The 16,706-nt window shown below is 43.0% G+C and overlaps 1 protein-coding gene across 3 annotated transcripts in view; it reads left to right on the top strand.

The window, feature by feature from the left end:
* zgc:172136 (uncharacterized protein LOC566376 homolog) overlaps nt 1–16,706 on the top strand; it is a 134,341-nt gene that overhangs the window by 36,729 nt on the left and 80,906 nt on the right. For 2 of the 3 annotated variants that reach the window (XM_055639259.1, XM_055639261.1), the window contains one exon: nt 7,252–7,466. In XM_055639259.1, coding sequence (XP_055495234.1) covers nt 7,371–7,466 — 96 coding nt within the window. In that variant the 5' untranslated portion in view covers nt 7,252–7,370. Of the gene's footprint in view, nt 1–5,420; nt 5,554–7,251; nt 7,467–16,706 lie in introns of all 3 variants that reach the window. The other variant, XM_055639260.1, reaches the window with a different exon arrangement.

Genomic DNA, 16,706 nt, shown 5'->3' with positions numbered 1-16,706 from the left:
TTGTGATAAAAGTAAATAAAGGGTTTATTGAGTCAGGCGCCACTGTTTATTACATGAGCCTTTAATAGCTACACTTTGGATTTGAGATGTCTGTTTGCAAGTGGGGCATTCCTGAAATTCTTCACCTAAGACTTGAGGGTAATATGCTCAAAACCTGGAGTAGGTGATTGGTATGGGTGATTAACTGCTTGGCTAGACAGCAGAGAGACTATAGTTTGGGATCCTGATCCTCAACCAGCGATCAAGTGCAAAATGCACATGGGACTCTCATCAGGGCAGGTTGGGAAACCATTGTGATACCTTTTCTCACATGTGAATAATGCCCTATGGTCCACATCTGGTGTTTGCAGGCGAAAACGTAGATCTCTGGAATAAGGAAACTGAAAACTGTTCATCTTCCACTGTAGTTCTAGTGTCAGTTAACACATCCATCAATGAAAATCAGAGGGAGATAGTCTGAACCCAGCTGTGGGAATAACGGATAAATTCAGTGCATTAGCGATAGGGAGTTCGTTGCTCAAACCCACCGAGCCTAAACAGTTTGCCAATTAATTTGTTTTTTTGTTCAGAATTGAGGCTGTTCAGAAATCGCAAGAACTTCTATTTGATTTTCCTGAATGTTTTGTTATTACCTGAGGAGGGAGGAATAACTTCATATAATTTAATAACACACAAAATTCTTGGAGGAATGGTGCATGTGCGTGTGTGTGCACGCACATACAGGCCTATGTGCTGTATGCCTATGTGTAAGAAGTAACTGCAGATGCTGGTTTAAACTGAAGATAGAACCAAAAACCTGGAGTAACTCAGCGGGATAGGCAGCATCCCTGGAGAGAAGGAATCGGTGACATTTCGGGTCGAGACCCTTCTTCAGACTCTGAAGGATCTCGTCTCGAAACATCACCCATTCCTTCTCCCCAAAGATGCTATCTGTCTCGCGGAGTTACTCCAGCTTGTTGCGTCAATCTTCTGCTGTATGCCTATACTACTTATTGATGAGGGAACACTTATCACATTTTCTTCTACAGAAAAAAGGAGAGCAATCAGCCCATCTAGTCTGTCATATTTCATTTTAACACTACCAATTTCAATTCTCATTTATTTCCCTTCAATCTGTTCTGTCTCACTCCTATTAACTCCTGATTCTCCTAACACCCATCTATGCTGGGGGTAATTTGCACCTACCAACCAGCATGTCTTTGGGATTTGGGAAGAAACCCGAGCACCCAGGCACAGGGCTAGTCACACGGCAACGGAAGTCAGGTCTGAAATTGACGATAGACACAAAAAGCTGGAATAACTCAGCGAGACAGGCAGCATCTCTGGATAGAAGGAATGGGTGACGTTTCAGGTAAGTTCCTTCTTCAGACAATCACACGTACTCTCACCGACGAGAGTTCAGTTCAGTCTGAAGAAGGGTCTCGACCCGAAACGTAACCCATTCCTTCTCTCCAGAGTCGCTGCCTGTCCCGCTTTTTGTGTCTATTTTCAATTTCAGAATTAAATAAAAAACACAAGTGCTGGAGGAACTCAGTGGGCTAGGCAGCATCTGTGGAGGGAATGGATTAGGAGTTTTGGCCCAGGATTCTTCTTCAATTGGAAGGAACTGCAGATGTAGTTGTCTTTGCAAAATGCCAAATGATTCCGGGAATACCAAGAGAGAGATCTATGATCCGCTCTATGATCTTTGGCAGTCCAAAAGCAGCGAAGGAAAATTAAAAAATCCCCCCCACCCTCCCGTCTAACCCGGTCAGTGATGTGATGGACGCAGGGGTCTGGACCAATCGCAGGGGTCTGGACCAATCGCTGACAAGGTCTTGGACAAATCCCATCCTCGGAGACGTCATGTCCGTTATTTGGCTTTTCGGCATCATGTCCGTTTGAGTTACTAGGCTTTTCGGCGTCGCGCCCGTTCGGTTACTTGGCTTTTCGCCGTCGTGTCCGTGAGGTTATTTGGCTTTTCGGCGTCACATCCATTCAGTTATTTGGCTTTTCAGCGTAGTTTCCGTTCGGTATCTTGGCTTCCACTTCTTCGCTTTGGCTTCTCGTCCTTCGACCCCCTGTCCAGGTACCGTTCTGATTGCCTTTGCACCCTGCATTTGGTCATTGTGAGGTTATTAGGAAATATCCCAATTTTTCCTCAGTCAGACTTATTATGTCTGTGCTTTTCTACAACCCCTGTTAATTCCATTCTTTTCACCTAACCTACTGTGATGTTGATCACTGAGAAGTTGGGAAGTTGTAGTTCCAGACTCTGGATGGCTAGGTTTATACATGCTGTCTTTTTCCGGTTCATAAAAATCCATGTTAAATTAAATTGCTCAATCAACTGAACAACTTCGCAGTAAGCAACTTACTGAACGATGAATCGAGTTTTGTTCTGTTAAAAAGTACAGAGAGAACCATCTTGTTTTCTGTGAAGTTGGTATGTGAAATGCTTGATTTTATTGGAAGAAATATATCTGCACTTGCGTTATTGCATGTACAATTGTGAAAATTAGCTACACTGTGTGTATGTGTGGGGGAGGGGGGGGGGTGGGTGCACTTTTGACAATCTGACTATGTATATGAGAGTGTGTGACTGCATGAGTGTTTTAACTGTTTCATCTTTACTTACAACATAGAGGAGGTCCATTCAGTCAGCTGAGTCTATTGCTGGCTGACAAAACAATCCCATTCCCTGTATTTATTTTCCCTGTAACTCTTTCTCCCCATTCCCATTAACTCTACCATCCATCTGCATTAAGGTCAATTTTATATTAGTCAATTAACTTGTCAACCTGTATGTCTTTGGCACATTGGATGAAACTGGAGCATCTGGAGGGAACCCATGTGGTCACATGCAAACAGTGCACAGTCAGCGCCAGAGATTAGGATTGAACCTGGGTCGTTGGAGGGGTGAGGCAGCAGCTCTACAAGCTGTCCTGTGTTGTTAACCCTAACTTTGTGCATGATTGTTCAGATATTTTAAATCTTTGAAGTGGGTTACAGATTCTTGGTCCAGTGAAAAGGATTATTGTTTGGTTTAAAAAAAACACACCAACTCAACGAGCCAGACAGCATCTCTGGAAGACATGGATAGGTGAAGTTTCAGGTCGGGATCCTCCTTCAGACTAGACAGTTCATTGTTTGGTTTGAGCAAATGTGGGTGCATGCATAAAAACATTGATTTTTCTTTTGAAATCACTTCATTTTATTTTTGGATCCATCCTAAAACTTGAAAGACATGTCAGTCGGCATTGAAAAGTCAACTTTAAAGACGGAACCCATTTTAAAATTTTAAACTTTGAAGCTCCTTTCAATCCAACCGCACCCTAAATTTCCTGGAGGTGTTGATTTGCATGAATCAATGCATTTGATTAATACATGGGTACTTGTGCAGTCTAAACACATGTAGTTAGCAAAGCTCCTTAGATTAATTGCTTAAGCCTAGCCATAAAATAAATGATCGGATGCTACCTTCTCTTACAAAACCTCTTGTCAGTATTTATTATTAGAATGCAAATATGCAAAGGTCAATAGCAAATTAAAGTTAAAAAAAGGTGCAAATGCTGTAAATCTGAAATTTAAAAAAGGAAATGCTGAAAAACCTCCGTCAGAAAAATAAACAGTTAACATTTCAGGTTGAAGACTTGTTATCAGACCTGAGGACGAGAATAAAAAAGTTTAGTCTAAGTAGCAGAGAAGGCGAGTGCAGAGGGGGGTGGATCAAGCCAAAGAAATGTCTATAATGGGGTGAAATTATGTTGCGATTAAATGGACAGTTGGGCTCCTCTTATAAATAAGTGCTGGTTAGTTAATAGGTTAAAAAATATTAAAACTAATAATTTTCCTCTGAGAATTGTATATCTTTCGTAACTTTTGAAGTATGCATATAACGTGGTATAAATCCCTTGTTCACATGAATTGTACCAAATAAAAATGACATGAGAGAAAGTAAATTGGGGAAGTTTCTGCAGCAGTTTTCAGTTTACTGTGTACTTGGGGTCAATGCATTCTGTGAAAAATGTTTTTGTTTTAGTTATTATGGAATGGAACTATTGTTTGCTTTCTGTGATTTCCATTTATATAACGTAGCGGCACCAAACGTGGTGAACAAACAGTTGCTTTATTCAGACTTTACATGGTGGACGTACATGCAAGTTTGGTCCTCTAACACATTGTCATTGCTGCTGCAGCTGAGCGAGGGTGTTGTCTCGAGCTCAGCTACCTGTCGACACATGATCTCAAGGTGAAATCTGCTTAAGTAGCAGGTCATTCCCCTTAACCCATGACGTCACGTGACAGACCTCGTAACCACTGACGAGGGTTTGACTGTAAGTGGTCTGATCATCAGCTGACGCCACAGGACCCCCCCCCCCCCCCCCCCCCCCCCCCCCCCCCCCCAGAACCGGAGGAAGGAAAATGAGCAGGCCAACGAAACGTGGCAGCCCAAAACTCGTAAATGCGCAGGGGAAAAGGATAGAACACACTCATGATCGAGGGAGTCTCCTGCCGTGGGTCGGGGGCACCCCGGCCTTGGGTCAGGAGAGTGGGGTCCACGGGCGCGGTCTCTGTGGGCCATCCCTGTGGGCCTTCCTGAGGAGACTGAAGAAGATCCATCTGTCTCCTCAGATCCTGATGAACTTCTACCGCTGCACCATCGAGAGCATCCTTACCAACTGCATCACAGTATGGTATGGGAACTGCTCTGTCTCCGACCGGAAGGCATTGCAGAGGATGGTGAAAATTGCCCAACGCATCACCGGTTCCACGCTGCCCTCCATTGAGTCTGTCCAAAGCAAGCACTGTCTGCGGAGGGCGCTCGGCATCGCCAAGGACTGCTCTCACCCCAACCATGGACTGTTTACCCTCCTACCATCCGGGAGGCGCTACAGGTCTCTCCGTTGCCGAACCAGCAGGTCGAGGAACAGCTTCTTTCCGGCGGCTGTCACTCTACTCAACAACGTACCTCGGTGACTGCCAATCACCACCCCCCCCCCCCCCCCCCCCCCCCCGGACACATTATTGTTTTATTCGAATCGTTTGCTATGTCGCTCTTCAAGGGAGATGCTAAATGCATTTCGTTGTCTCTGTACTGTACACTGACAATGACAATTAAATTGAATCTGAATCTGAATCCCGGCCGTATGCCGAGGGGTGCGAGGAGACCAATGCAAAAACTGCACGATGGGTGAGACTCAGTCGCATCTCATCGACCAGCACAGGATCGTGTCCTGAGAAATACGGCACCCAGTAATGGCTGGGAGACGTCGGCAACAATGCAAACCAAAGAAAACACAACAAAGAAACGAATAAACTAATAGCTAAACCCTGTGAGGTCATTACAGTGTACAAATATGAAAATAAATAAAACAAACTATAGTGAGCAAACAAGTCCAAAGTGGTAGGAAACTAAACTTTCAATGGTTATGGTGCAGGATGGCTCAGGAACCCAGTGTCCGATGAAAAGCTGTACTGGAAGCTGGAAAACTGGAAGTTGCAGTGACACCATCCGACCTGAAGTGGCGCTGTTGCCAGCAGTCAGGCTGCAGAGACACCATCCGACCTGAGGTGACGTCATGTCCGTTATTTGGATTTTCGGCGTCATGTCCGTTTGGTTACTTGGCTTTTTGGCGTCGCGCCCGTTCGGTTACTTGGCTTTTCGTCGTCTTGTCCGTTAGGTTATTTGGCTTTTCGGCGTCATGTCCATTCGGTTATTTTGCTTTTCTGTGTCACGTCCATTCAGTTATTTGGCTTTTCAGCGTCGTTTCCATTCGGTATCTTGGCTTCCACTTTTTCGCTTCGGCTTCTTGTCCTTCGACACCCCGTCCAGGTACCGTTCTGATCGCCTTTGCACCCTGCATTTGGTCATTGTGAGGTTTATAGTAATAACATCATTATTACTATAAACCATCTCAAAACTCTCCATGAGAGCACTCCGGATGTTTCATAAGGAGATATTATGAGCGATGACCAGAAATATGATCAAAAAGATAGGGTTTAGGTTAGTATCGTAAAGGAGGAGAAAGGGTCAGGGAGTTGCAGCAGTTTTGGGAGGAATTTCTAGGTTTTGATGATGGGGCAATTGAAATTGGGTATACACAAGAGGTTAGGATTGGGGAAATATGGAACTCTCAATGTTATCGCACTGGAGCAGTTACAGGAACAGTTTGCAGTTTGTACAAGAGTTTGATTACATGGTGACCAGATGGATTGAGAGCGGTTAAAAAAAATACGCTTGTCTAATGGAGACACAATTGATTGCAAATGCCAGAATTTTTAGCAAAACAGAAACTGCTGGAAGAACTCTGGGTCAAGCAGCATCCGTGGAGGGGAAATAGACATCATTTCAGATCGAGACCCTTGTTCTGACCGATTCTTCTTGTCTAACAGTTCTGATGACATTGGAGATTATATATGATTTTAAAATCTAAACTTTTATCTTTTTAAATCTTTTTATGCATTTGGATTTCATCTAATATTTGGATAATTTCTTGACATTTTCATAATTGTTTTGCCCCCACTGTAAATCTCTTTATATTTCTTAATCCTGATCTGGGCCATGCTGTAGGATTTATTTTATCCGACGTTCACTGGCAAAGCCCATGACAGGAGGCAGCACCTGGGGCAGAGAAAAGTAAGTGATGCGGCAATCGGGTAAAAGTGAGCTTGAATTCTCAAAAACAAGGTCGAAAGAATTAAATGTTAAAGAATTGCACATCAGAATCGTTTGCTCTGTGGATTGTACCATGGCGCGTTAAAGAAAATTGGATTTGGGATTATTTATCATCACAAGCTGCACATATCCATACGCAAAGGGCAAATTAATATCTGTTTTACATGTTGTCTATCTGAGGCAAAATAAGACAAAATGCAGTCCACTAAGTCAGAAACCATTGCAAACATTCACGTCTCCACGGTCAATATTTCATAGTGGCGTGGCTTTCAGTTTTAAAAATCAAACATTAAAAAAAATTGGCATAAGTATTATCAACATGTTTTTTCGCAAGAATAACTTTCTACAATGACCTTGAATAGCAATTGTCTGGCCTCTACAATGCTGTGCTTTGGATGAGAATTGTGCCAATAATGTCGCCAGAGTTCTGATAAATCCACCCACTTCATTTTACGGAGGTCAAAAATGCTTATGTTTCGCTATAACACATATAACGGGCACATAATTTTAATCGAGTGTGCCCACATCTCCTCAGCCTAGTCTGTTGAACGCTTTGTTTTTATTAATTAACACTAAAACATGTCATTTTGCAGGCAAGATGAGAGCAGGCTGGATATGGTTCTACATTTGGTGAAGAGAGCTGCATAACTTGTGGAAGACAACCCTGGACTGGACAGACTGAATTAAACTGAGAAATTCCCACAGTCCTGTGATGAGCAGGCAGCTGTTTGGAAATAAAATGGTGCCAGAACAACATATTGTTTCTGTGCTTCTGCCAAATAAGGAACAACTCGAAGTCATCGTTGGAGTGAGTAGAATTTTCTTTATGGCTACAGAGCCTCTAACTATAGTATTTGTTGCAAATATAGACATCAGCTGTTTTTAAATGTTATGTCATCTTAACATTTTAAATTTTAAATTGGCACATGATGCAATAAACTGAATAACCATTTTAGTTAAATTACTACCTGTTAGGGTCAGTAAGCATAACTATTACATAATATAAATGTATATCACACAAAAAACAAGAGATAGGGGACGTGCCTTGTGCTGCTCAAGGAGTTAACAGCAGAGAATACAGCCTCTCCCCGTAAAACTGTCTTTCATCTAACAAATCAATCTAGTGTATCCTTGAAGTATGGCATCTGAAGAAAATATATACTGTAAACAGTATTCCAACTATGATCTTACCAGAGTCTTGGACTACTGCTGCAGGCTTTCCATTGTTTTGGGCCCAGCCCTTTTGCAAATCAGGACAATTTACCATTTGCCTTCTCAATTACTTGGTGTACTTTGTTTACAAGGATCCCAAAATCTCTGAACGTGTAATAACATGTTTAATCCGTATGGCATAAATGCTTTGCCTGCCCATTATCTTCATTCATCTTACCCATATGTATAATACTGATACATAAATGTGATGCATCACCTAACATGAGTTCTCTCAATTCTTTTCAAATAGTTCATTATTTTATGACTACTTACCAGCTACCTCTGTGCAACAGCACTACCATCCTAGCCCCAAACTCCCCAGCAAATGTTTTGGAGGCTTGTACTGATTGTATCTATGTATGTGACAAATAAACTTGACTTGACTTGACTTGACTTGGTATATCTGATCTGTTTGGATAGCAGGTAAACCAAAGCTTTCCACTGTATCTCGGTACATTTGACAATAATAAACCTAAAGCTAAACCATTTATGGCTGGGTGGGCGTCCAGAGAATAAGTAAACAGCATAACTCAGGAAAAGGGAAGACACCTTTTGATCTGACCCTAAAAAATAGAAATAGTGTAATATGGAAGAAATAGCAACCTTAATTGATGCAGTTTAAAGAACAAAGGAGATTATGGGAAGATTTAACTGAGATGGCTATAAGAGGTCTAGTCAGGAAAAAAACAGAAAGCAATGATTTTACCTAGTTGAGAGATCTGCACCTGGGCTTACAGATTTACATTAATTGAAATAATTAGGAGGGAGTTGGAACTTTTTGCCTGAAAGAATGATAGGGGTAGAAATCTTCACCACATTTTCAGCCCTCATCCAGGTACTTTTTAAGAGCCATGTCCTGCAGGATTCTGGACTGAGCTACAAAGGAGTATGAGCTGAAACTACATTTTTGGACATGATGGGCCAAATAACCTCCTCTAGCACCATAAACCTCCAAGGAAGTACACTGTTATCTCTTCTCCTGCATGGGCAAATCACATTCTCCTATTCACTGCCTCCTTCCCTCATACAGAGTAAAGAATAAATAAATTGAGACAACATTCTACTCCTTAACTGCTGAATCCAAGTCAACAGCTGTGCAAACAGAATTACAGCAAGGGGCAACTGAATAATGCAATTTTTTTTCATGCAAGTTTTCAACTCGCCAAATTTAATTCTGAAAGTTATCTGACCCATAAAATGATTATCATCATTGTGACTTCTGACTTAAAATTGATGTTTCACAAGTTATAGTAGTAGAATTAGGCCATTCAGCCCATCGAGTCCACTGTATCATTCAATCATGGCTGTTTGCCTCCTAATCCCATTTTCCTGCCTTCTCCCCATATCCCTTGACAACCATTCTAATGTGTCTATCTCTGCCTTAAAAATATCCACTGACTTGGCCTTCACTGCCCTCTTTGGCAATGAGTTCCACAGATTATAACCATATAACCATATAACAATTACAGCGCGGAAACAGGCCATCTCGGCCCTACAAGTCCGTGCCGAACTTGTGCTGAACGATGATTAATCTCATTGAAACATATAAGATTGTTAAGGGCTAGGACACACTAGAGGGAGGAAACACGTTCCCGATGTTGGGGGAGTCCAGAACCAGGGGCTACAGTTTAAGAATAAGGAGTAAGCCATTTAGAACAAAGATGAGGAAACGCTTTTTCTCACAGAGAGTGATGAGTGTGGAATTCTCTGCCTCAGAGGGCGGTGGAGGAAGGTTCTCTGGATGCTTTCAAGAGAGCTAGATATGGCTCTTAAAAATCAGAGGATATGGGGAGAAAGCAGGAATGGGGTACTGATTGGGGATGATCAATCATGATTACATTGAATGGCGGTGCTGGCTCGAAGGGCCAAATGGCCTTCTCCTGCACCTATTGTCTATTGTCTATTAACTACCCTCTGACTAAAGAAGTTCCTCTTCACCTCCTTTCTAAAAACGCGCCCTTTAATTCCGAGGCTATGACCTCTAGTCCTAGACTCTCACACCAGTGGAAACATCCTTTCCACATCCACTCTATCTGTGCCTTTCATTATTCTGTATGTTTCAATGAGGTCCTCCCTCAACCTTCTGAACTCCAGCAAGTAGAGGCCCAATGCTGTCAAACACTCATCATATGCTAACCCACTCATTCCTAGAATCATTCTTCTAAAACTTCTCTGGATCCTCTCCAGAGCCAACACATCCTTACCCAGATATGTGCCCCAAATTTGCTCACAGTACTCCAAATGCGGCCTGACCAGCGCCTTATAGAGCCTCGGTATTACTGTTTTTGTATTCCAGTCCTCTTGATATAAATGCTAGCATTGAATTTGCCTTCCTTAATACTGATTCAACTTACAAAATAACTTTTTGGGAGTGCTGCACCAGCACTCTTTGCACCTCCGATTTCTGGATTCTCTCTCCATTTAGAAAATAATCTACGCCTTCATTCTTATTACCAAAATGCATGACTCCGCACTTTGCTATACTGAATTTCATCTGCCACTTCTCTGCAGAAGGACTTGGATAGGTTAGGAGAGTGGGCAGTCATTGCTTCCTCTACACTGCCTGCCCCTCCACCTATCTTAGCATCATCTGTGGGGTGGAGGATTGCAACCTTCACGTGGTCCGCCCTGTTTCGACGAATGCAATCAACCCGGCGTGCACAATCAAATAACATCAAATAGAACAAGTCAACCTTCAACTTTAGGCTGTGCACGCCATACGCAAGAAGAAGAGCATCATCTGTAAATGTTTATCATGTTTAAAATATAAATCATTGTTGAGTAAGTCACACATACACACGGATCTGGTAGAACAGTATTTATTGAGTAACACATACAACACTCAGCAGCATATCAATTCTACCGTGCTGCATCACCAACTAACAGCACATGTCAGGTTGTGATAATATGAATGGTGTAGTAGTAGGCGGAGCTTATATTAATAAAGCACTACATTGGTTGGTAAGTAATGTAACCAATCTACAATCATGTTTAAATTTAATAGGACTATTTTAAAATTGTCCATGAAAGAGAATGATTTAGTGATTGAAATGTCCTCATTGATTAATTTCTCATATTCATAATTGTTAAAAGTCGATAAAAATGTCAATTCACAAAGGGCCAATGGCCAATCATAAAAAGCCATGGGCTAATCTAGTGATTCTACTTTCGTCATTTCGAAATTACTCCATGCCCTAGATTAGTTTATTGTCATATATACCAGGATGTAATGATATTCCTTGTTCACATGAAGTTTACTGAACAAAAGTAAGAATGAATACAACAATCAGTACAATGATGTCAGCAAAAAAGTAGAATGGTGCAGGTTTGTAGTGCATTTCAAAGTAATACAATTTGTGTTTTAAATAACGGAATAATCGAAAGAGGTAGAATTAAGAATCAGAGGTAGAATCAGAACTGCTGTAGATTTGGGAGGAACAACAACAGCAGCAGCAGCAGCAGATTAGCAAGAGATACGACTGATTGGCTCTAGCCCAAGTGGGAGGAGAGGGTGAAAACAGTTAAAGGCCAAGGACGCACAGTCTTTGTTCAGAACTGCTGTAGATTTGGGAGGAACAACAGCAGCAGATTAGCAAGAGATACGACTGATTGGCTCTAGCCCAAGTGGGAGGAGAGAAGTGAGTCAGAGGGGTGAAAACAGTTGAAAACTGAGGAATTTGCTTGTAAATTGGTAAATCAGGCAATTTATCAGTCAATTTAAACATGAAAGCTCTTAGCGAGCAGCAGTGAGTGAGCGGCCTTGTGAGGGAAGTGTCCTGTGAGTAAAGTGTGAGTCTTTTGCTCGAGAGTCTTCGGCTAGGAGGCTGAGGAGAGGAGACCACGCAATACGCTTGAGAGGGAGAGACGAAAAAAGGAGATGTCAGGCAAGCTGATTCAGTGCGATGCTTGCAGTATGTGGGAGGTCAAGGACACCGCTGGTGCCTCTGGCTGCAACAAATGCGAAAAGTGCATCCAGGTAGAGCTCCTGAAGGGCCGTGTTGGGGAACTGGAGAAGCAAGTGGACGACCTCCGGTTCGTACGAGAAACGGAGTCGTTCCTCGACAAGTCCTACAGTACGATTGTTACACCTAAGGTACTGGAAGCGAGAAGGTGGGAGACAGTGAGAAAAGGAGGGAAGCATGGAATGCCAACGTCCCCGGGTGGTGTACCTCTTGTAAACAGGTTCATCCGCTTAGAAGCTGTTGGGACAGAAGACGTGAGCGGCGGACTGGCTTGCGATGCGAATAGGGCTGTTGAGCCAAAACCAAAAAGGCCTAAGGCAGGCAAGGCCATTGTAGTGGGAGACTCCATCGTGAGAGGTACGGACAGGGGTTTCTGCGGCAACAGACGGGATGCGAGGATGGTGTGCTGCCTTCCCGGTGCCAGGATCCAGGATGTCACGGACAGAGTGCAGAAAATCCTCAAGGGCGAAGGTGAACATCCGGAAGTGGTAGTGCATGTCGGCACAAACGATGTCGGAAAAAAGGGGATGAATATTCTGCAGCATGACTTTAGAGAGCTCGGAAAAATGTTGAAAAGCAGGACCTCCAGGGTTGTTATCTCCGGTTTGCTTCCAGCTCCCCGTGCTAGCGAGAGCAGGAACAGGGAGATACGGGACCTGAACGTGTGGCTGAGGAACTGGTGCACGGGGCAGGGATTTAGATTCTTAGATCACTGGGATCTGTTTTGGGGTAAGGGGGAACTGTACAAAAGGGACGGATTGCATCTTAACAGGTGTGGGACCAGCATTCTGGCAGGCAGGTTTGCCACTGCTACACGGGTGGCTTTAAACTGAATAAGGGGGGTGGGGTGTTGAATGGGATAGTGGAGGATGGAGTTAAAGGGAAAGGGTTTCTTAAATGTGTGAGCGTAGAGACCGAGGGGTGTAAAATGAGGGTAGAAGAAATAGGTAGCAAGGTGAAAAGTAAAAGTGGCAGGCAGACAAAACCAGGGCAAAAATCAAAAAGGGCCACTTTTCAACATAATTGTATAAGGGGTAAGAGTGTCGTAAAAACAAGCCTGAAGGCTTTGTGTCTCAATGCAAGGAGCATTCGTAATAAGGTGGATGAGTTGAATGTGCAGATAGCTATTAATGACTATGATATGGTTGGGATCACGGAGACATGGCTCCAGGGTGACCAAGGCTGGGAGCTGAACATCCAGGGATATTCAATATTCAGGAGGGATAGAGAGAAAGGAAAAGGAGGTGGGGTAGCGTTACTGATTAGAGAGGGGATTAATGCAATGGAAAGGAAGGACATTAGTTTGGAGGATGTGGAATCGGTATGGGTAGAGCTGCGAAACACTAAGTGGCAGAAAACGCTGGTGGGTGTTGTGTACAGGCCACCTAACAGTAGTAGTGAAGTTGGAGATGGTATCAAACAGGAAATTAGAAATGCATGCGACAAAGGCAAAACAGTTATAATGGGTGACTTCAATCTACATATAGATTGGGTGAATCAAATTGGCAGTGGTGCTGAGTAAGAGGATTTCTTGGAATCTATGCGGGATAGTTATCTAAATCAACATGTAGAGGAACCAACAAGAGGGCAGGCTATTTTAGACTGGGTATTGAGTAATGAGGAAGGGTTAGTTAGCAATCTTGTTGTACATGCCCCCTTGAGCAAGAGTGACCATAATATGGTTGAGTTCTTCATTAGGATGGAGTGTGACATTGTTAATTCAGAAACAATGGTTCTGAACTTAAAGAAAGGTACCTTTGAGGGTATGAGACGTGAATTGGCCAAGATTGACTGGCAATTAATTCTAAAAGGGTTGACGGTGGATATGCAATGGAAGACATTTAAAGGCTGCATGGATGAACTACAAAAATTGTTCATACCAGTTTGGTAAAAGAATAAATCAGGGAAGGTAGTACATCCATGGATAACAAGGGAAATCAGTGATAGTATCAAAGCGAAGGATGATGCGTACAAATTAGCCAGAAAAAGCAGCATACCGGAGGACTGGGAGAAGTTCAAAGACCAGCAGAGGAGGACAAAGGGCTTAATTAGGAAAGGAAAAATAGATTATGAAAGAAAACTGGCAGGGAACATAAAAACTGACTGCAAACGTTTTTATAGATATGTGAAAAGAAAGAGATTAGTTAAAACAAATGTAGGTCCCTTGCAGTCATAAACAGGTGAGTTGATCATGGGGAACAAGGATATGGCGGACCAATTGAATAACTACTTTGGTTCCGTCTTCACTAAGGAAGACATAAATAATTTGCCGGAAATAGCAGGGGACCGCGGGTCAAAGGAGTTGGAGGAATTGAGTGAAATCCAGGTTAGCCGGGAAGTGGTGTTGGGTAAATTGAATGGATTAAAGGCCGATAAATCCCCAGGGCCAGTTAGGCTGCATCCCAGAGTACTTAAGGAAGTAGCTCCAGAAATAGTGGATGCATTAGTAATAATCTTTCAAAACTCTTTAGATTCTGGAGTAGTTCCTGAAGATTGGCGGGTAGCAAACGTAACCCCACTTTTTAAGAAGGGAGGGAGAGAGAAAATGGGGAATTACAGACCAGTTAGTCTAACATTGGTAGTGGGGAAACTGCTAGAGTCAGTTATTAAAGATGGGATAGCAGCACATTTGGAAAGTGGTGAAATCATTGGACAAAGTCAGCATGGATTTACGAAAGGTAAATCATGTCTGACGAATCTTATAGAATTTTTCGAGGATGTAACTAGTAGCGTGGATAGGGGAGAACCAGTGGATGTGGTGTATCTGGACTTCCAGAAGGCTTTCGACAAGGTCCCACATAAGAGATTAGTATACAAACTTAAAGCACAAGGCATTGGGGGTTCAATATTGATGTGGATAGAGAACTGGCTGGCAAACAGGAAGCAAAGAGTAGGAGTAAACGGGTCCTTTTCACAATGGCAGTCAGTGACTAGTGGGGTACCGCAAGGCTCAGTGCTGGGACCCCAGCTATTTACAATATATATTAATGATCTGGATGAGGGAATTGAAGGCAATATCTCCAAGTTTGCGGATGACACTAAGCTGGGGGGCAGTGTTAGCTGTGAGGAGGATGCTAGGAGACTGCAAGGTGACTTGGATAGGCTGGGTGAGTGGGCAAATGTTTGGCAGATGCAGTATAATGTGGATAAATGTGAGGTTATCCATTTTGGTGGCAAAAACGGGAAAGCAGACTATTATCTAAATGGTGGCCGATTGGGAAAGGGGGAGATGCAGCGAGACCTGGGTGTCATGGTAAACCAGTCATTGAAGGTAGGCATGCAGGTGCGGCAGGCAGTAAAGAAAGCGAATGGTATGTTAGCTTTCATTGCAAAAGGATTTGAGTATAGGAGCAGGGAGGTTCTACTGCAGTTGTACAGGGTCTTGGTGAGACCACACCTGGAGTATTGCGTACAGTTTTGGTCTCCAAATCTGAGGAAGGACATTATTGCCATAGAGGGAGTGCAGAGACGGTTCACCAGACTGATTCCTGGGATGTCAGGACTGTCTTATGAAGAAAGACTGGATAGACTTGGTTTATACTCTAGAATTTAGGAGATTGAGAGGGGATCTTATAGAAACTTACAAAATTCTTAAGGGGTTGGACAGGCTAGATGCAGGAAGATTGTTCCCGATGTTAGGGAAGTCCAGGACAAGGGGTCACAGCTTAAGGATAAGGGGGAAATCCTTTAAAACCAAGATGAGAAGAACTTTTTTCACACAGAGAGTGGTGAATCTCTGGAACTCTCTGCCACAGAGGGTAGTTGAGGCCAGTTCATTGGCTATATTTAAGAGGGAGTTAGATGTGGTCCTTGTGGCTAAAGGGATCAGGGGGTATGGAGAGAAGGCAGGTACGGGATACTGAGTTGGATGATCAGCCATGATCATATTGAATGGCAGTGCAGGCTCGAAGGGCCGAATGGCCTACTCCTGCACCTAATTTCTATGTTTCTAAAATCAAGGGTATGTGGCAGCACCACAGGGAAATAGGTGTGAGAGGTGATTTCAGGAGTCAGATAGCAATGAGGATGTGTGGACATCCAAGTTTTTAAGATCTTGTATCTTCTTCTAGGAGGTAGAAGGGAGAAGGGGGAATGAGCAGGATAGCTGGCATCCTTGACAATAATTGCAGCCTCCTTGATGCATCGCACTGTGAAGATGGACTGGGTGGAAGCAAGTTGTGAGCCTATGATGGGCAGCAGTTCCTTCAAGTTAGTATAGAGCAGAGCAGTTGCCATACCAGGCTAAGATGCATCCCATCAGAATACATTCTATAGTGCATCTGTAGAGGTTCAAGATAATTCTTGTGGACATGCTGAATCCTTTCAGACAGTAAATACATTTTCTTCATCATTACATTAGTGTGAAGGGGCAGGCTAGGTTATTGATATATGGATGTTCCTGTTACAGATGCTTCTTTATGCTGGGTTAGGGGTTGCTGTCTGCTATCATGGACGTCTGAGTGTCGGATCTTTACAAGCAGCTCAATAGAGAAAACGGAAGGCTCTTCAGCAATAGATTTGAAGAAGCAGGAGAAGCCAAATCCTGACAACCTTTCCAGTAAAATTTAATACCATAGCTATCTGTTGACTACAAGAGTTTGAGCATTCTTCTGAAAATCTCAGGCTCGTACAAAAAATATTAAAATGATTATCAAAGAATTTGTCAGGTGAATGAATATAAGCTGGTCACAATCAAAACAAATCTTTTTGAACTGATTATCTTAGTACCAGATCAATTCCATGTCTTCTTTCCAGTTACACTGCATCAACCCAGGGCATCCTATTCTGATTTGTATATTAATGTCAGATTAGTTATTGAGATCCTAGTCTTAGAGTGATACAGTGTGGAAGCAGGTCCTTCGGCCCAATTTGCC

This window comes from Leucoraja erinacea, chromosome 8, assembly GCF_028641065.1.
Source record: "Leucoraja erinacea ecotype New England chromosome 8, Leri_hhj_1, whole genome shotgun sequence".
Classification (NCBI taxonomy): domain Eukaryota; kingdom Metazoa; phylum Chordata; class Chondrichthyes; order Rajiformes; family Rajidae; genus Leucoraja; species Leucoraja erinaceus.
This window is presented reverse-complemented; position numbering and strand designations above follow the sequence as displayed.